The following is a 20,781-nucleotide window of genomic DNA, read 5'->3' on the forward strand; positions in this document are numbered from 1 at the left end:
TCAGCAGGCACATGCCAGGCACTGGTATTTTTACATGAGGAAGGGCAGCGAGTAGGCAGATCATTCACCCATTTCACAGATGGGGAAACCAAATCCAGAGGTCACATGACTTCCCGATGTCACCAACGTTGCTGAGCAGTGGCATTGTTTAATGTGAGGACCATCAGATGTATGTAGTATCAGCCTTCCCACGTTTGCCACTAACATGGACCCATTTCCAGAAACACTTCGGGTGGTGGTGGTTACAGTCTCTTCCAATTCTTTGCTGTTTCACTTTGGGGGAATTACTTGCCCACTCTTATCCTTATTGGCCTCATTTGTGAAAGGAGAACAATAATGGTGCCTACCTTACAGATGGCTTAAGTGAAATAGGGCAGACAAAAAGTGCTTGCTCTATGCCGAACGCACAGCATATGCTCACATAATTAACCTATTTCTTCCGTGTTTATGTGTAGAATCAGTAGTAAGACAGCATTGTATCCTGCTGAAACCGAGGAAGGCTGAATTTCGGATTGAAAAAAAAAAATGCCTACTTTAGATATAACATTTTCAGAGACCTCATTTTCAGAGAAATCTCATCTGCATATGTGTTACCTTTACTTGCTCAGACATGTGGCAGACATCCGTCAGGGCCACAGGCCATGGTGGGTGCAGTCTAGGCGGTTATTAGACAGGAGTGAAAGCGACCTCAAACATCAGTGCTTTCTCTCACACTGGGAGCCCACCCTTTCCATTTTCTCAGGTAGTCAGGGAATTCTAAATGACCATGAGTAAGAGGCATATTTTACTTTCTCCATCCTTCTGTGACCTCTCCCTGGAAGAGAGCCCAAATCCCTGTGTTTGGTCTGTTCTCTTCAGCACAACCCACCTTCAGTAATGAGCCTGTGGCTCTGGGCTCGGCATTCATTTTGTCTTATTCTTCTGATTATCTCATTCTTTCTAATGTGTGTTTCTTGTAGTAGAAGTTCTTTTTTTCAAAAAAAAAAAAAATTTTTTTTTTTTTTTAATTTGGGCATGCCCTTTATTGCTGACAAAGCCAAGATTGGAAACCTGCTTTCTTATCAGTCAGTATAAAACATAGCAATTTTAATCAAATGAGCAAAGACTTCCTTCAAAAGAATGCTGTGAGGAACGGAAGCTCCTTGAGGGAACCACTCCTTGTTCCACACCCAGTCCTCTCTGCATCTCGCCCAGCATCTCGCAGGGGTGGTGCTCCAGGGAAGCCGCGGCTTTGATTTCTGTGGCTCCCTTTATTGTTTGACTGGGAACAAAGGGTGCTTTATTCATTCCTTCAGCCAGTGGCATGCTGAGCATAGTGAACAAGGCAAAGCCACTGCCCTCGTGGAACTTTCATCCTAGTAAGAGAGACAAATGAGCATGATTACAAGGTGCCATGGCTGTTTTGAAGGAAATAAACTTGGGGCTGAGATAGAGAATAATGGAAAACAGACGACCTTTCTAGATTAAATGGCCAGAGAATGGGACTTCTGAGCTAAGGCCTAAGGGACAAGGACAAAGTTGGGGGAGGGGGGAGTGCGCAGGGGGGAGGTGAGCCATCAAGGCAGAAAGATAATTTCCCTTGAGGCCAGAAAAAGTGTGGCCTGTTTGAGGATCTAAAATAAAGTGTGGCTAGAGGGTCCTGAGCAAAGGTTTGGGGATGGGCAGTAGGTGATGAAGTTGGAGAGGCCGGTGGGGCCGGAGATGTGGGCTTTTGTAACCCTGGTGAGTTGTTGGGTTTTATTCTAAGTGTAGTAGGAAACAAGGGTGAAGTGATCTAAGCCATTTCTCTATGTTTAATTATGTTTGTTGCTATGAGATAATGGGGGCCTGATTTGAGGGGTTGGATGAGAAACGTGGTTGGATTGGAGCTGTACCAGTATTTCAGAGATTAGATTGAAGGATTGGACATGGGCAGGGGTGTGGTGAGGGAAAGGGAAGAATTGGGTTGACTTGAGCACCCTGAGGTGAGGAAGCCTCGTCAGTAGGGAGGAGGTTGGGGAGTGAGGAAGGGGGAGGACTCCAGAGCTTTGTTGTAGATGTGATAAGTGGCCAACTTACACGAGGTCATTGGGGACTGAGATGTCTAGTTGGATCTGATCTGGACATGTGAGCCTGAGGTTCAGAGGAGAATTTTGGTCTAGAGATGTAAATGTGAGAGTCACAGTACAGAGAGCGCTCTAAACCTTGGGGGATAGATGACATACTAAATGGTGGCATTTCCATTAATTCGTGACAACAGCTCAAGCTACCCACATGGCCAATTTGAGAATTTGCTGTATCAAAACTGTAGAACCACGGTTATTTTACTACAAGAAAAACACTTGAAATGTATTTATGCTACCAATGACCAGGAAGGTGAAATGCTATACTTGGCGCCATAAAACCATTCTCTCAGCTTGTTTTCAGAAAAATCCATATCTGGATGGTGTGACCGAGTTATTAGTAGGGACTGGCTGGCTCTGTTCTAATAGGTCAGGTGTAACTTAAGCCCCAAAGGCCTCTGGGCAAGTCAGTTGGTCTGAAGGTGGCTGAGATAAAGCAGAGGAGGTCATTGGTGCTCAGATTAGCATCAAGGGCAAAAAAGCTGCATCATCAGAAACCTAGAAGAAGCTTTCCACCAGAGGCCGGCCAGTTATTTTGTGAGAATTTTGCTGCTGGGAAAACAAGAAGGAAGATGGGGAATCATGCTTACTAAACATGAGGATTTATAAGACACACCTGAATAGCTTCCTTAGCATGCAATCCTGTGCCTCACCTCCTGTGTGATCAAATAGCTCTGGGCTGGGGCTCAGGAAGCTGTATTTTTACCAAGTGGTTCTGGTGCAGGTGATCCACGGGTCACACTTTGAGAGACGTTGAGTCTAAAAAGAGCTTTGAGGTCATCTAGGCAGCCCTTCTCACCCGGCGGAGACAGGTGTACGGAGGAGAGGGGCTACCTTGAGTCAAAGAACGAGTTGGGAAGCCAGTGCAGCTCTACTAACACACATTTCTTCATTCTGCAGTTGATTCTTCATCCCAACGATGGAGAAAAAGCAAGTCTCCCTGCCCAGGTCCCAACTCCCCTTCCTTCACTGTATTTTTTTTCTTTTTCCAAAGCACATATCACCTTCTAATGTAAGAGGAATTTACTGTGTTAACTATTATTTGTCTGTCTTACTTCACTAAAATGTTAGCTTCAAAAGGGCACCGATTTTGTTTTATTTTCACTGAAAAAGAAAACACTCCAGCCTTCCTTTTGGGGGTGCGGTATGAGGGAGTATGAAGGGCAACAGTGGCCTCCCCAGAAGTGGTTCAATGCCTGTCACCACAGGGATTCTCTTTCCATCTATCCTATGTGCCCCGGACAGTGCCTGGCTCATAGTAGGTGTTCAGTGAATATTTGACAAATGGATGGATGGATGAAAAACATTTCGTTGAACTATAATCATAGTAAGTTTAATGGGCATTGTGGGGAAGTGCCAACCCTTAGGCATGTTAGCTCAAAATAGTGTAGAATATTTTCTTTTTTACATGTTTGATGCTGGCTTAGATCAGAGGTTACAGAAGTAGCTTATTTATGGAGATTAATAGAGTCTTTTTAATAATATTAACAATAATAATAGCAACAGTAATAGAAATAACAGTGATAACTACTGTCGTTTTGGAATGCTTACCATCTGCTAGGTATGTACTGTATGAAGTTCTGAGAACACTGCACCCTTAACGCATCCAGTCCTCATTAGAGCCTGAGGACGGAGGAACTGGTATTGTCTTTTCCGGAGGCGGAAACTGAGGCTCAAAGAGGTGAAGTTGTCTGTCCAGGGTTACACAGCCTGTAGAGATTGAGGATCTGTGATCTGAAAGGGGAAGTCCTTAACTACCAGTCACATTCAGTATCAACAGTTCAAGCTGGGGTGTTCTCTGCAGAAGGAATTAGAAAAGCTAAAGACTAAGCAAGCATTGCTTTTTGGGGTGTCCCTGGGCCAAGAACACCAACCTCCTAGATGGTATAAAACTACAGGCTGGAAAGGAAGTTGCATTTTTTCCCATCATTTCCCCACACTCTCGGGTCTTTCCATTCTCACATTACAAAGGACCTTTGGTCTTGAACTGTTAGGCTTTTCTCACTTCTCAGACAACTTCCCTATAGTGGGGCCAAGGGAAATTCCTGTGGTGACAGGTCCCTAAACCATTTCTGGGGAGGCCACTGTAGCACTCCACACTCACTCACCCGCCCCCCCAAAGGAAGGGGGACAGAAAGGCTCCTTCACCCTCCTTCCTGACCACTTCCCTGTTGGGGCCTCAGGAAGGGGCTGAGGGAGGTGCTGATTCTATAAATCTCTCTAAGATCTGAGTGAGCCTTTTGAGTTCTTAAAACCGATACCTATTAAAAGGGTTGTGAGCTCACAGAATTTATCACCACCTGCTGTGGACAATGTTGCATTCATTCCCCTCTGCCAGCCAGGACTGGCCTTGCTTGGGTTCAGTGAAGACTCCATACATTCGGCATCCAGGCCACTCACCCAGCAGCTGCAGACACAGGCGGAGCGTGGTGCTCTCCTGGGCTTCAGTGAGGAGGCTGGGCTGTCGCACGCAGTGCCATCTCTAAGCACACAATCTACCGGGCACCGCGCTAGCAGTTCTAATGAGAAACATGATGAGGCATTGCTGTCCCACTTCTGTAGATGAGGAGGCCTGGAGAGATGGGCAACTTGCCTGAGTCTCACAGCACTTGCGAGGGGCAGAGCCGTGTTTTAAACGGGGTGGAGTTGGTTGTAAAGCCTGTGCTTTGGGAGTCTGCTCCTCCTGCGATGCCGGTTAAGAGCAAGAGCATGGACTCCGGTTTTGAATCTAGACTCGGCCGCTTACTCGCTGTGGGACACCGGCAAGGCACTTAGCCACTCTCTTCGTTCACTTGTTCATCTGTAACTTGGGGATAATTACATGCTCAAATCACAGGGCTTCAAGGATTAGATGAATCAATGGATATAAAGCATTATATGTGCTAGCCATTGTTATTAATTTATGTATCGAGTCCTATTTTCTTCTGTGGGTGATGGAATCTCAGAAGTTACAGGGTTTCTCCAATCCCCCAACCCTGGATTGTGTTTATAAGACGCTTATGTAGGTAATCCACAGGAAGTGCTTAGAGTGCGGTCTGGTGTGTGATTACCCCCAATAAATGTTAGCGATGATTAATGAGTATGACAGCGCCCAGACCCTGGGGCTGGGGAGAGAGCATCTGCCCCTTAGTCAGCATCGTCTCCTTGGTGTGGTGTCCAGATGCCCATCTCCTGGGTCGGACAGAACGAGGAGACAACCATTAGTTTGCAAACATCAAGTCGCTGTTATTTTAATGCCTAACAATGAATTTAAAAGGTAGGGGAGATGAAAGTATGATTCATTAAGTTCTTGGTCAAGGCACAAAGAGATTAGCACTTGGAACTCTTCTAGGAATAAATTGTCTCAGAGAAGCTTGGAGGCATGCCGTCATTTGAGTGAACTGTCACTTTTCGACCACTGCCACCCCTACTCGGTGTGATCACATGTTCTTCTGTCTCCCTTCCCCCTGGGTGACTGTACTTTCCACTTCTCTTCTAGCTTAAGAGTTGGACAGTGGAGGACCTTCGGAAGAGGCTCTTGGCCCTCGACCCCATGATGGAGCAGGAAATTGAAGAGATCCGGCAGAAGTACCAGTCCAAGCGGCAGCCCATCTTGGATGCCATTGAGGCTAAGAAGCGGCGGCAACAGAACTTCTGAGCCAGGCCAGGCGGGAGGGCCCACTCCCACACGGCCTTCGGTGAGCTAGGATCGGATCGCTCGCTGCTCAAGCTTGTTAGCCACCACTCTGCCGTTGCTTCTCCACGGCACCTTTGTGAACTCAGGAATGTGCGCCAGAGGGAAGGGCTGCCTCGCTGGTCAGCGAGCGAGATGTCTTGGTGTGTGTGAGTGTCTCAATTGGTCAGGTTTATTATTTCAAAGGATTTCTGTGGGCACTTTTAAACTCAGAGTTTCAAACCCCAGGAACAGAGACTCCTAGTCAAATGATAGCTGGGAAAGTTTTACATTGTCTTTTGTTTTTCTTCTCCCAATAGCTTTCAACTGTTCTTTCTGGAAGACTTTTTAAAAACTATAAATATGCATATATGTGTAAATTGTAACTAGATTCCCCACTCAGTGTGGTGGCATCTCTGTACAGGTACAGTTCTAAGCAGTTTCCTCTTTTCTGTAAGATGATGGTACTGTGGAACAGAGGGCAGGCACCCTGGGGGCCACGGGGGCCACTCCACTCCCAGGAGCCAACCTCACCCTTTTGCAGGGCTGCTTATTTAGAAATTAGGTCCGGGCCAGTTTTCACCACGTTTCGGCCTTGTGTGGGTCATCCCTGGCTCCTGGAGCTGTTGGTGGCGTCCAAGGGAAAGCCTTGAGAGTCGTGTTTACTTTTGAGTCCCAGGAGAAGCCTGGCGCCTTCTCTGCAAATTGGCCTTTGTGGTTTCAGCGCCTTTTATCCACCTCCACTCTCCCGACTGCCCGAGTCACCGCACAGATCCTGCCCAGTGCCTTAAGAAGAGACGTGACCCAGTGAGGGGGCAGGCCTGCTAGATCTCCCAGCAAACACGGGGCTGTGATCCGTCCACAGAGGGAAAGGGCTTTGACGTTCTCATTGTTCATGTGAAGATCACACGCGTGGCATTTTGCACTGCATTCCTTACAGACGGGTAGCAGGCATTGATTTTGTGATCCACATTCAAATATGTGACTTTTTTATTTTACTGCTAAGGGGTCTGGAAGGGATAGTGAATGTCAGACTAAGATTTGTTCTCCAGGAGGCTCAACCCAGACACGTGGAAGCCAGAGCTGGAAGGGACCCTAGCTGTCATCTGGTGTGGCTGAGGCTTGGAGAGGGCAAGCAGCATGGCCAAAATCACAAAGCAGGTGGAAGTGGGAGCTGGGGCTAGACCTCAGGCTGCTCCCTCCCGGTCACTGAACCGAGCAGCCCCTTCTCCAAGAGAAGAGACCTGTTCAGTTTTGGTTAAGTTACTCCAGGTAAGCCTGCTAATGGGAACTTGCCCTCGCTTTCTCCCTTCAATGGGTGAGGCTGTGAAGAGATTCCCAGGGAAGCCGGATCCTGTGTCAGCCACTCCATGGCCTCTGCACCATCTGCTGGATAGCAGACAGGCCTCGTGCAGGCAGATTTAAGGCCAAAAGCAGAGCAGAAGGCTCGCAGAAGACAGCACTGAGCCCTTTTGCAGTGTTGGCTCAGGGCCACCTGTCACTTAGTCACACGGCAAAGAGGAGACAGTTGGGAAGGGCAAATGTGTTTTTATTTTCAAATATCTCTTCTTCTCAGATAGTGATCTGTGCCTGGGTTGCACCTAAGGACACTGAAATTTGACCCCAGAATTGCTTTTGCTTCTCAAACCTGGAAATCAATGGAAAGGCAGGGAATGTTCCTCTTCTGTGGCCAGATTCTGTTCTTTGCAATTAAAACAAGTTTTAAAAAATGCAAGAGCCAGTTGTTCTACAGGGCTTGGCCAATTAAGCAGCTATGTGGCAGATACAGAGAACAGAGGACAATTTGAGGGTCCCCCTGGAATAATAAATGGCAGCTAGCATTCATTGACCACATGATGTGCCAGGCACATTGCTCAGTAGACCCTTTCTGTGAGCTCCAAGTTTCACAATAACTCTGTGAGTTAAGGACTTTATCTCCATGTCATAGACAAACAGGTTCGGAGAAGGCCGTATAGCTAGTAAGTGATAGAACCAGGATTTGTAACATCACTGTATGGGACCAGCATTTACAGGGGAAAGTCTTTTTTAAATGAAAGGACCACCTTTTCTCACTCAGACTAACTCTTAACGGGCATTTTTAAGCTGGGAAACAGCTGAATTAGTAGTCAAGTCTGACAGCCAAGTGAGTTTTAAAAACCAAATCATGGAGCAGGCACTCCCCCACACCGGCTGCTGTGCTAGCTAGCAGTCCGGCCTCAGCCTCTTTCTTTTTTAAAAAGGACTTTGCACTTGGCCAGCAATGCCCTTTTTCTGTCTTCTAAGCTAGATCTAAGTAAAACAAGTTTCAGTTTTTCCCCATAAATATTCTTTAGTCTTGATCTGGAGTTCATTTTGTGTCAAGCAGGTGTGCACCCAACTTGTTGGTCCAACAGAGTGCGTTGCTCTACAGTCTAGCTGGACACAGTCCTCCGCCAGAAGTCAGTCTTTTGGATCAGATACACTTCCTGGCCAGAAGTCAGTCTTTTGGATCAGATACACTTCCTGGCCAGAAGTCAGTCTTTTGGATCAGATACACTTCCTGGCCAGTGGCACTTGTTTTCCAGTGATAGGAAGGCAGAGGAGCAAATCCTAGTCACGTTTTTCCTTGAATACTAATTGAGCACCGAGTGGCAGTCATTGCTTAAGCACTTGTGACTCAAACTTCTAGGGAACTCTTAGCCCCTTACTTGTTCTCTCCTTCTAAGAAACGATGACCCACACCTAATTGTGTCTTTAAAAAATCTTGAATTCTCTAAGAATATCTTTACTGCTTCCTCATCAGAAATTTTGAAGCAAATTTCTATTTTTCCTTCTCCGTTATCCCTTCTCCCAACCATTGGATTGATGGATGAGTGTTTGGATGGATGGATGATTGATAGATAGACCAACCGATACTCTGAAGCAACTTAAGAACTGTAACCTTAACTTCTTGAGACTACAGATTCTGATCCAGGTAATGTTTATTTAGCCCCTAGCTGGTGCCAGAAATTTATTATACCATTTAAAACTCAATAGCTCTTAGCAACATCAGGAATGAGAGAGGTCTTTATTGATCCTACGGACTAATATTATGAACAACTTTATGAACAATTTTATGCTAATAAATTCAACAATTTAAGTGAAATAGACTAATTGAAAGTACAAAGTACTAAACTCACTCAAGAAGAAATAGATAAGCTGAATAGTTCCATATTAAAACATAATAGCTCTGGGAGATCTAGGTATTTCAAACATAATAGCTCTGGGAGATATAGGTATGTTGTCCTCTTTTACAGATAAGGCAGCAGGCTCAGAGAGATGAAGTCTGCTGCTCAAGGTCACATAGCTAGAATATGGCAGAGCCAGGATTCAGATTCAGTTCTGATTCTTATTCCAGTGCCCTTTCCAGCATACCATGTTGCCTCTAAAGTTTGCAGCTCCTTATTTACTGGAAAACTGTTTCTCTCCACTCCACACCCTCCTACCCCATCCTTTCTTCAGCGCTATGTTTGTGTTTTCATCAGGATTATATTCATTGTCTTTGGAATCCATGTTCTTATTTGTAGTTTGGGGGGAAAAATTCTTCCACCAGCTTGTACTCAGATCAACTTGGAAAAAAAAGCATAAATGCTGTTGCAGATGTACAACTTAAAAAATGTGAAGTTTGTAGCTTTAACTTTTTGTAACAAAAACTAATAACACTGGCTTAAGTGTTGACTTGAAATGCTGTTTTATAAGGTTTGGATGTAAATAATCAGTCAAAGTCAGTAGTTTGTATATGTATGAGACATAGCTTCCTTCTTTGCCTTGTTGTTTTTGAGATGCTTCCTATGTGCTTTTATGTTGGAATTGTCTTCCCTCCTTCCTTCTTCGTACACCTTTGTTTTAAATAAAGGCTGTCCTCTTTTTAAAAATGAGATCCTCCATCTATAGCCCGGATAGCGGTGTTGTGAACCTTCATAACATTGACTGTATTGTGTTTATTCTAGAATCCAAAGCCAGGGGAGAGGTAGTAGGATAGGGAGTAAACTTTTGTTGATACCTACTGTATGCCAGATCCTGAGCTAGTTAACTGTCAGGGCTATAAAGATGAACCAGACACAGTTCTTGCAGACCAGCTGGATAGTCGGTCAAACACACAAGAACCACATTGGAAATGCCGTGGCAGAAGGAAGTTCACAGCCTTTGGACACATGAGGAGGGATGATCAGTTCTGCTGAAGTGTCCGAGGAAGCTTTTCTGGAGAAGGTAATTTTCTGGAGAAGGTAAATCCTGAACTTACAAGATGAGGAAGTGATGGCCAAGTGGAGAAAGGGTGGGAAGAGAAGGCATCCTGGGTGGAGAGACCAGCCTATACAAATAGTCTGGTGTGAGAAAATTGTTTATAAAACCTGATGTTAAACCAAACCTCAGTTACATTTAAACACAAAGTCAGTCCTCACTTAACATTGTCAATAGGTTCTATAACTTTAAATGAAATGATGCATAACTAAACCAATTTTACCACAGGCTAATTTATGTAAATTAGAGTTAGGTTCCTGTGGCATCTCATCAATGTCACAGCAAAGCCACGTTGAACGAAACGTTGTTTTTCTTCAGGTCCTACTCCTCTGCTGTCTGTCCTGGTGGGGCTGTCAGTGACAGATCTTCCATTCTTTCCCCCAGCCACGTGATAGGCATGCGACCCAAACCAGTCCAGTTAGATTCAGTCTTCAGGGAATTGCTAGTTTGAGCAGAGTGATACATAGAATGGAGGCAGATGTCCCTAAGGTGTTTTAATTACAGCGCCCTAAGAGGTGGTTCATAGGTCCTAAATACCATGGTCCCCATATCGCCCTTGTTCCTTTCTCAGAGCCCGGTTGTTTAATCCTAGCCAGTAGCTATCTCATGCACTCATTTTTTGCTGAAGTTTTCCAGAACTGGCTTCTGTTATTTGCAACTAACGACTCCTGACTGATACAGAAATCAGAACAGGCAACGTGTCCTCCAGAGAATGTGGGTGTTAAAAATTACTGAGCTGTCATGAGGCAAGACACTCGAGGTTGCTGCTCATGCTCTGGCTCAGGCACCAGCAGACCATGGGGTGCAACGGTCAAGGGCTACTTCCTGTGTTTCTTGATATGGTCTGACCACCGAGGATGTGACTCTTCGAGAAGGGGGAGCTTTTGTCAGAGTCCAATCCAAGGAGGTGAGGATTGAATGTTTATTTCTAATTGCACAGAATAATGTAAAGCGACAGTCAACAAAGCAAGCCCAGAATAATTTGAGCACAGAGTGAAACAGCACTTCCATGGCCGTGGTGAAAGGATCTCATAACTCGGCAGTGGGGCTGAGATCTCCAAAACGAAAGTTGACAATGCATGTGCAGGTTGCCAAGGTCACAGCCCTGCTGCACTTCAGTGAAGCTGGGCATCGACAGGAAGCGTGGGATAGTGACAAGTGGAATGGCTCTATGAGAGGACATGGGGCAATCCAAAACACTGGGTGGAAGCAGTCCCCACCCTTCCCTACTGGAGAAAGCTCCCAAGTGCCTGCTTGCCCCACCCCTCAAGGCTGCCTAACTGGAAGGTGGGAATCAGTTTTGGCCTAGAGGGTGAAAAATAGACTCTGAGTGAGTAGGAAAGAATCTTGGAGCCTTGCAGAAGTATAGAAACTTGTTAATTGATACCATCAGAAATGTGGGGAATATTCGTGGGAATGGATTTTTGTGGTGCTTGAAGAAGGAAGGGGGAAAGGTAATGTTGGACCAGGCTGATCTTCTTGACATGCAGCACGTACCAGGGGTTCTGCATTCTCCATGCTCGGGCCAGGAGCTGGCTGGGTTCTAACAACTGATGGGTTGGCCAGTGCAAACTTGGACCAATCGTTGGCCCACATGAAATGGAAATTAAAGGCCCCAAATTCCTTGGCATCAGAGAGGAAAGGATTCAAATATTTCTGAAGCTGGGAGGCTGGACTGGATCTGATTTGTGCCTCCTTCCTGCAAATACCTCTAACTATGGCCCTCAGTGAACCCAGAACACTTGACCCTTGCTTTGAGGATAGTCTAGGTCAAGGGTACTGGGTGAAGGAGCTCCCAGATATCAGAGGGGAGGGAGTGCAGAGGTGTGGAAGAGCAGGTGTTGATATCTGACCCTCAGAAATTAAGTGGGAATGGTCATTGTAGTATTCAGCAGGCTCTGAATGAGTCATGATCTCAGGCTAGAGGACTCTAAAAAATTTAATCAGAACTGACCACTGAATTCTTACTTGATTGTATTACCAACAAAACAAAAAACAAAGCAAAACAAAACCAAAAAAATAGTCTCTAAAGCAAAATCAAACACCCTGAGTTAAGCCACCACGACTAGTGCAGAGCATCACCTAATACCTAATACCAAGAGTTTGGTTGTTGATCTAAAGCCCTTTGAATGGAACATGCGCTATTTGCCCTTGAGGAAGGACTGCTGTACTGCTGCTATGTGGATGTATGTGAACATTTTCTGCCTTCTCCAAAAGGACCTGTGGCCATGGACCAGGGTAACCAGGTGCTGAAGAAAGGCAAATACTAAAATCTTTCAGGGAACCTTGGATGAAGACTTGGAGCTAATATGTTCATATCAATTTCTTGGGCTGAAGAGTACTACTTACTGTAGGCTCACAATCATGTGAAAAATAATGTTTTGACCTTTTTCCATGTCACTGGAGGTCTAGTGGGATCCCAAAGCTATCCTCTATCTCCAGTTTCTGAGTGATAGTTTGAAAAGATCCCCACTTGGCTCTCTGACCCATGGAGGCCATCAGAATCCAATAGAGCCACTGTCCCAGAATAGAAACTCAACAGTGGTACCACATCTCTGAGGAGGCTGCAGAGATCAGGGCCCCCACCAGAGACCCTGGAGAGTGATGACCCCCTGTTTGACCAGCGCAAGACTGGATGGGTCTTGGAAACTGATGGGGGGCGGGTATTTTAATCAAGAGGCAATTCTAATTTTAGCTGCTGTACTAGATATGTGCTCCATATTACACCCCTGGAGCTATGGGCATCTCTTCTTTTAATTCTCTCTTCCAAGATACAGAAACCACTGGAAGCCTTTTGCTGGAAAGGGTAACAGTTTTCCTTTCCTGTTCACTCAGGGACACCTGAGTTCTCTCCCAGCTCTGTATCAGAAAGACTGATTCCCTGATTCCACTGCAAGACATCAAACTGATCCACTACATTGGTTAAATCACATTAATAGGGCCCAGAGAGCAAAGATCGTTTCCTTATGTTAAAAACATTTATAAAACATGTTTAGGAAGAACATGTGCTGGGCAGCCAAGAGTTGGGATGTAGTGGAAATGTACTACTTTTGCCTGTTAACATCTCTCCCCTTTATTTTGGACGGGGACTGTGAGCAGAATGATCCAGGGAAAGAAGGTGATTGGAGGAGGGTCATTTGAATGACAGTGTCCTAAAGAGAAGTTTCATGAGTCCTGTACTTCAGTCCCTAGAGCTCCCCTCATTCCTGTGTTTCCTGAGGCATGGTCAGTCAGCCTTTCCTTTGGGTGAGCTTCACCGATACTCTTCTGTAGTAGGCTGAATGGTGGTCCCAAAGTTATGTCTACACTGCAATCTCAGAACTCGTATATGTTACCTTACTTGGGAAAAGGGTCTTTGGCAGAAATGATTAAGTTCTCCAGATGAGAACATCTTGTATTATCCAAGTGGGCCCTAAATACCATCACAGGTGTCCTTATGAGAGAGGGGCATTGGGAGATTTGACACACACAGGCTGTGATGACAAAGGCAGCGTTTGGAGTGATGCAGCCACAAGCCAAGCAAAGCCAGCAGCCACCAGAAGCCGGCAGAGGCAAGGAGAGAATTCTCCCGTAGAGCCTCCGGAGACAGTGTGATCCTGCTGATACCTTGATTTTTGGATTTCTGGCCTGCAAAATGGTGAAAGAATACCACAATTCTGTTGTTTTAAGCCATCAAATTTGTGATTTGTTATGCAGCCACAGAAAATGAATACATCTTCCAATAAATTCATTTTTTTCTTAAGGTTTCTGTTGCTTGTATCCACAGAACCCTAGTTGTAACCATTGTTCATCACTTCAGTGATTGAGGCTAGTGAACTTCCCTCTTTGACCAAGTTAGTTCCAGCTGGATTCCTGTCACTTGCAACCTGTGCCCAGTGTAAGACTGGACCCAGAGATGGGGATTCTGAGTCACTCCATGTTATCACTCCGCCCTCCCCAATCACCCAGAAAACATGCCAGGCAGCCAGCTCCATACAGGCACAAACAGGTCCCTGGGCCCAGCCTCTTTATTTGCATAATGGCTACATTGATACATGGGAGTGGGAGAGAGCTGTTACTTTTCTGCCAGGACCACACACAACCTCATTGAATGCCAGACTCAGGCCAGACGATTCTCTCCTGAGCTTTCCCCACACCAGCTTTAGGGACTTGTCTGTGGGGTCAGAAAGTCTGGAAGCTAGCTGGCTACTCGCTGTGTTTAGCAAGACCATGAGGGTGGTTGCATGCAGCCCACCTGGTCTGTGTGCCTTGACCTGGGCAGAGCTGGGCCTAGATGTCACAAGGTGAGCATGCAGAAGGGCCAGTGTGGGGTGTGTGTGTGTGTGTGTGTGTGTGTGTGTGTGTGTGTGTGTGGTCAATTCATGAGCGGCCCCTTGGCTCAGTTCCAGTCTCTGCTCCAATCTGGAGACTGAAACCATCTATATCGGGAAGCCTATGTACCAGGCCCTGTGTATGATATGAGGCCTTCACACATGCTCTTCCCTCTGCTTGGGATACACTGCTTTCCTGCAACCCCCCCCCCACCCCCTCACTGGCTAATTTCTATTAATCTATATGTTAAACTGTCCACTTGCTCAGGAAAGTTTTCTCTGACCTCAGTCAATGGTCCCTGCTATATTATATGCCCTTAGAGTTCTTGTATTTAGTAGAGCTTATTATTATTTATTCATGTGATTATTGGATTAAAATCTGTCTCCCCACTAGTCTGTAAGCTTCAAGACACAGGAGTATATATTTTGCTTGGCATTCAATCTGTTGAATCTAATAAGACGTCAATAAATCACAGCCAACGTGGGTAAAGTAAATCTTATTGGTGGGGCTAACACAGGAGCGACTGTGTGTGGGGGCGGGGGGTACGATGGGGAACCTGAGACTGCATGCCTCACCCAAAGGCATTCACATTTTAAAAATATACTAAAAATATTGTTCAGCTAAATGAAACCTGTCTGCAGGCCACATGTGAAGCCCCAACTTACGACTTTTCCAGTGGATATTTGTTGAATGAGCGAGTGAAGAATCTACAAGGAAATCATTGTAAAAGCCTCAAAAAAGCAAGGAGGAAGAGGGGACAGAACTGAAAGGACCTCCTTTTCAGGCCTGTCTACACCCTCTAGAGGGCAAGGTCTCCCTCGGGCTCTTTCTTTCCTCTTCTTCCTCAGTGCTTGGCACACAGTAGCTGTACAAATCAGTTGATCCACTCAGCATTTACTAAATACCTACTGTGCACCAAGTCCAGGTTCAACCGGACAGTGTCCCCCATCCCGAAGCTCCGTGTAGTGGGACAGACAGAGCCACAGCCAGACAATGACAGTACAGTGATGGATGTTCTAGCAACAGTGTGGGAAAGGGCTATGGGACCCTTGCCTCCCAACTTCTTTAGCAAGTAGAGAGGATTCAGTAGGTGAGTATACAAGAGATGCCCCCAGCAAGAATGAAGGGCTGGAGCTGGCCAAAAGGGCAGGAGCCTCAAGCATTGGCCTGGCTGGTAACTCAAGATATGGCTGGAGGTCTGCAGGGTAGGCAGACAGGAACTGCTGTGGCCAGATTGGGGGATTCAGCGTGGCGGGGGGGGGGGGACAGGTGTCCATGCATGGCAGCTCCTGGCCACCATTTCTGAGCCAGGCTGGCTGGAAATCAGTACCTCCCTGTTCCATTGGCTTTCATCTCCCTCTAGGGCTAGGCTGACTGTGACCATTTCACAGATGGGCTGAAACCTGGAGATGGGGCGGGGACTTGCCCACTTCACAAATCAGGTCCCAGTAGAACTAGATCTAGACTTCAGGCCTCAGGCCAGGGCCCCTTTTCTGTACCTCAAGCCAGCCCTGGGAGGAAGCTACAGATATTGCTTCACAAATCTTGCACATCAACTAAGGAGGCAACTCCCTCTTCCTCCCAGGCCTCATCTTAGGGAACTGAGTCCTTTTGGATGCTCCTGGAAAAGAACCACAAGTGAGGTCCAGAGCTCCTACATCTGAATCCCCTGTCTCATCCTTTCCCTAGCTCTGACAGAGGAATCTAAGTAGATCAACCCTAGGGGTCCATAAACCTACTAAATCCCTATGCAAGTTTCATGAGGGAAGACGGAGTGAAAGAAACACTGTTGGCAGACCAACAAGCATGGATTCCAAACTTGACCCTACCACTTCTAGTTGCATGCCATTTGAGCAAGTCATTGCACCTCTCTGAGCCTTAGTGTCCTCATCTGTGAAATGGGGTAATTCTCATCCTCCAACATAGGGCCATATGAGATCTAGCTAATAGCGGGTGGCAAGGAATTGTTAGCATCCTTTCGACTTTCTTCCTCTGGCTCATGCTGCTCCCCAGATGGCTTGGAGGTTTGTTTATAAAGGTCTCTGGGTCGCTCTTCAAGCTCACATCATCTAGGGTAACACTGTTCTTCCTTGAGCCTTTGGAGGAAGGGACCCAGCTTCTGTGTGTCAAGTCTCAGGCCAGGATGAGTGACCCTGAGCGATCATGCCACCATGAAGAACTTCAGCAGGGGACGGATCTCTGGTCTGTTGTAGCTGCGTGTAGGGGTGTGGGAAGGGAAACATGAGCCCTGGTTTTAATAAATCTTAGAGTTTGGAGGCTCACTGGGGGCCTGGGCCTCCAGGTCTGCAGACCTTCCCTCCTGGGAGGTCTCTCGGGATGTCTCCAGAGACCCCTCTGACACCCCATCGACACTGCTCAGCAAGTCTTCAAACTCCTGGTGGCCACTGTTGCGCACTGCGGCTTCCAGAGCCTTCTGGCGCCGGTAGAAGTGAGAGAACTTATTGAAGATGATGGTGATGGGGAGCGCTACCACCAGGATGCCCCCTAGGATGCAGCCCGAGGCTGCCAGCTTGCCGGCCACCGTCACCGGCACCACATCCCCATAGCCCACGGTGGTCATGCTCACTGTGCCCCACCACCAGCAGGCTGGGATGGTGTCAAAGCCCACGTCCTCCTCCTTCTCAGCTGTGTAGGCCACACCGGAGAACACTGACACACCCACGGCCAGATACAGCAGTAAGATGCCCACCTCACGGTAGCTGTGCTGGAAGAAAAGTAGGAAGCCGAGTCAGAGCTGGGTGGGCTTACAGACCTGGCATTGGGCAGATGGGGAAACTGAGGCCCGGAGAGTAGAAGGGACAGATCCATAGTCACAGAGCAAGGTAGAGCTGGTGCCAGGACCTAGGTCCCTGACTCCAAACTAAGGTCTTTCAACTACAATAATCAGCCATACTTCCTGGGCCTGAACACAGGCCTGATTTCCATTGTCCAAGGTGCCTGCTGAGCCACATTTGTTTCTTCTAATGTGGCAGCAGCCAGGGAATGAAAAGCCTGTGATTTTTCTACTGTTGCAGAATCAAGAGAGAGCCACAGTTTATATTCCACAATGCAAAGGGTTGGTTTCCTGTACTTTTGACTGGTTGACCTCATTTCTGATTAAGTACAAAAATACTTTCTGCCTCTCAAGGAAGCTGAGAGGATATATACTTTCCCTAGACCCCTCACAGAATGCACTTGCCTATGAATGTGTATATTTGCTCTGCCCCTGAGACCAAGCCCTAGGGCAGTGGTCGGCAAACTGCGGCTCGCGAGCCACCGCAGTTTGCCGACCACTGCCCTAGGGCAGTAGTTCTCAACCAGGGCAGTTTTGTCACCCCAGGCGATATTTGGCAATATCTGGAGACATTTTTGATAGTCACAACTGAGAAAGGTGTGCTAGTGGGTAAGAGGCCAAGGATGCTGCTAAGCATCCTAAAATGCACAGGACAGCCCCCACAACAAAGAATTATCTGGCCCTAAATGTTAATAGAGGCTGAGAACTCCTAGTCTAGAGCAGGGCTTCCAAAACTGTTTAAAAGGCAGAACCCAACTGAGGAGGTCTGGCGTAGGGCCAGGGATTCTGCAAGTCTAGCAAGCTTCCAGCTAATGAGAAAGCTGCTGGTGGTCAGGGGCCTCGCTTTGAGTAGCAAGGCTCTTGTCTGGAGTCTTACAGCTGTGTCTTGGACCCTGGAAGCCTCCATCAATACCCTTCTCCCTCCTCGCAGAAAGAGCTGGTGGCATCGGGCCCTGGCTCCCTGCATGGTGAAGGCAAGGCAGAGTTCTGGGATGGAGTGGTCATCTCTAGAGAGGTGCTGAGTTCAGGGTGTCTAGCTAATGGAATTCTCTCTATCTGTCCATTGCCCCAGCATTATGCCCAGGTCACCCTGCCTGCACCCAGCGTGCTGGCTGCCCTGCCATGGGGGCATACAAAAGGCTTTACTAAGCTGTGGGTGGAAGGGATCAATCAGCATCTTCTAGGGATATTTGGCAGGGTCCCAGGGGGATTTAGGAGAAAGAACGTGAGGTACTGGAGTCAGGCACAGCTGGGTTCTCCTCTAGGCTCTGCCACTCACAGAGGAACCTCTGACAAGTCCTGTCACCTCTTGGAGCCTCAGTTTCCACATCTGCAAAGTAGTGACAATGACACTTGCCCCTGCTTAAACCCCATTTCCCTTGGGATAAAGTCCAAAATCCTGAGCCAAGAGGTCATGGCCCTTCAATACCCTCTTCAATCTTATCAACTGGCACCCCTCCCTCCATGTCCCTCTCCCATCATTCATCCTGTTCTCTCTTCAGGCCTCTGTCCAAGCTCCCCAAACCAGGCTAATCTCACCCCCTTAAGGGTAAGCTTCCCAGGGCAGTGATTCACCCCCAGTGCAGGGCCTGGCTCAAGGAGGGTGCTCAATTAATTGCAACCAGGCTTTAAAAAGCCAACCTCAGGTTTGTCATCTACGGGAAAGGAATAAATAAGATCATCTTTCAGAGGAAGTTGTCCTGAGGATGAAATCGATAATGGATGTGAAAATGGCACAGAATTAGCACTCAGTATGAGCTCTGGGGCTGTACTAGACTTGTCTACTAAGCAAGACCTATGATATCTGTGGCCCCTGATAACCTCAGAAGAACAGCTCAGTGGAGAAGCCAGTTAGCATCCTGCTTTGCATATTTTTGTGCTATGTATTATTTGATATTTGACAGATAGATCAAAAGTGACCTTTCTGTTTTATTGTTATTTTTTGGAAAGGAAGACCAGCACAGCCCTGCGTCAGTTTTCTCCCATGGGACATAGAGATAACCGGAAGGCTGGGAAGGTCAAATTGGACGTGAAATGTACACCTATCTGGCCCTGTGCCTGGTATAAAGGATGTGCTTCAGTTCACCGTGTGCCTGGACACAGCAGGCTGGTTAAGTGCATCTGCTAGCCTGCCCCATGGTTACACCTGCCTCCCCCTAAGCCCCCTACCCGGCCTCAGAGGCCCTACCTTGAGTGTGGCGCCCAGTGAGCGCAGCCCGGTGGAGTGGCGCGCCAACTTGAGCACGCGGAAGATGCGCATGAGGCGGAACACCTGCACCACCTTGCCCAGGTCGCCAAGATCCTCGCCACCCGCACCTCCCTGGTCGCCGAGTGCCGCACCGGCCATCAGAGTGAGATAGAAAGGCAGCACGGACACAATGTCGATTAGGTTGAGCGGGTGGCAGAAGAAGTTACGCGGGCTGGGCGCCAGCAGGAGGCGCGAAGACACCTCGAAGCTGAACCAGGCGATGCAGAAGTACTCCAGGCGCCTCAGCACCGGGTCGTCCCGCACGTCTTCTGCGCTGCGGCCCGCGGCCACCGCAGCCACGGCTGCAGCCGCCTCGCGGGCCTGGTACTCGGGCAGGCTGTGGATGCACATGGCGGCGATGGAGGCGAGCACCACGCCGATGGAGACGCAGCTGAAGAGCTTGCTGGGCAGCGAGTAGCCCGGATTCTCCATGGTGAGCCAGAGACGGCGGCGCAGGCGGCCGCAACGCGCCGCGCCATAGCGCGCCAGCTCGCGCTGCACGTCGGAGATTTCGCCCGGGCTCGGGTCCACGCTGCTCGGCGCGTCGCTGTCCTCGTCCCAGGCGCGCGGCCGCGCCACACGCCGCTCCTGGTAGCGCGCGCGGCAGCACGTGGCCAGGGCGCTCTCGCCCAGGCCCCAGTACTCTGCCTCCTGGCCAAAGGCGAAGACGCACAGCTCGTCGAGCACGTGCAGGTGGCCGGTGCGGTAGAAGTGCAGCAGTCCCAGGAAGAAACCAGGGTGCCTGTCGAAGTAGAACTCCCGAGCGGCCGCGTCATAGTCGTCGCACAGGCGCCGCGCCTGCTCCTCCGACGCCGCGGCCTGCAGGCGGCCCAGCCGTGTGCCCGGGAAGCGCGCCAGGGCACGCGCGCTCAGCCGCCGCCGCACGCCGCCCACGTTCACGCTCAGAGCCTCGTCACTTCGCCGCCAGAGAACCGTGGCGCCCGGCCCTGGGGACTCGCTCACCATGGTTGTGGCTCTCTGCCCTGTGGACACAGGAGAAGCACCCTTAGGCGGGAGAGGGGGGGTGTCCCTGGGTCCCCGGACTTTCCTTACAGGAAGATCGTCAAATCCCCCGCCCCATTTACTACCCAGGGGTGTCGGATGCTCTCTGTGAAGTGTCTGGTATGCAGTAGGCGCTCGGTAGGTATCAGATGCCCTCTGGACTGAAGAGTCAGGCTTGGGTTTGAAGAGTCCTCACTCCCTGACTGGAGGACTTTGGTCAAATCACTGAGCCTCCCCACCCTCGCTTCATTGGCATAAACAAACGCTGAACCTACTTTGGAGGCAGGTAGTCTGGCAACTGGGGGATGCTTATATAGGATGTCACCCTTTCCCAGACAAAATTTGAGTTTTGCATCCCAGAGGTCTACTGTGGGATCTTGGACACGCCACACTCAGAACCTAATTCCTCCTT

General features: G+C 48.3%; 2 protein-coding genes across 2 annotated transcripts in view; one reads left to right on the top strand and one right to left on the bottom strand.

Annotated features, from left to right (window-relative positions):
- STK4 (serine/threonine kinase 4) overlaps nt 1-9,642 on the top strand; it is a 94,318-nt gene extending 84,676 nt beyond the window's left edge. Inside the window, exon 11 of the mRNA XM_080686960.1 lies at nt 5,581-9,642. Within this exon, the coding sequence (XP_080543086.1) occupies nt 5,581-5,739 (159 nt within the window). The 3' untranslated portion in view covers nt 5,740-9,642. The remainder of the gene's footprint in view (nt 1-5,580) is intronic.
- A 6,937-nt stretch (nt 9,643-16,579) lies between these two features.
- KCNS1 (potassium voltage-gated channel modifier subfamily S member 1) lies at nt 16,580-20,348 on the bottom strand (the record flags this gene model as incomplete). The annotated part of the gene is made up of 2 exons (XM_080684986.1): nt 19,308-20,348; nt 16,580-17,050 (listed from the first exon to the last, which is right to left on the bottom strand). Exons 1-2 carry the CDS (start codon nt 20,331-20,333, stop codon nt 16,580-16,582), a joined length of 1,497 nt encoding a protein of 498 aa, XP_080541112.1. The 5' UTR covers nt 20,334-20,348.
- Between the last annotated feature and the right edge of the window lie 433 nt (nt 20,349-20,781).

This window comes from Plecotus auritus, assembly GCF_963455305.1.
Source record: "Plecotus auritus genome assembly, chromosome: 8".
Lineage (NCBI taxonomy): Eukaryota > Metazoa > Chordata > Mammalia > Chiroptera > Vespertilionidae > Plecotus > Plecotus auritus.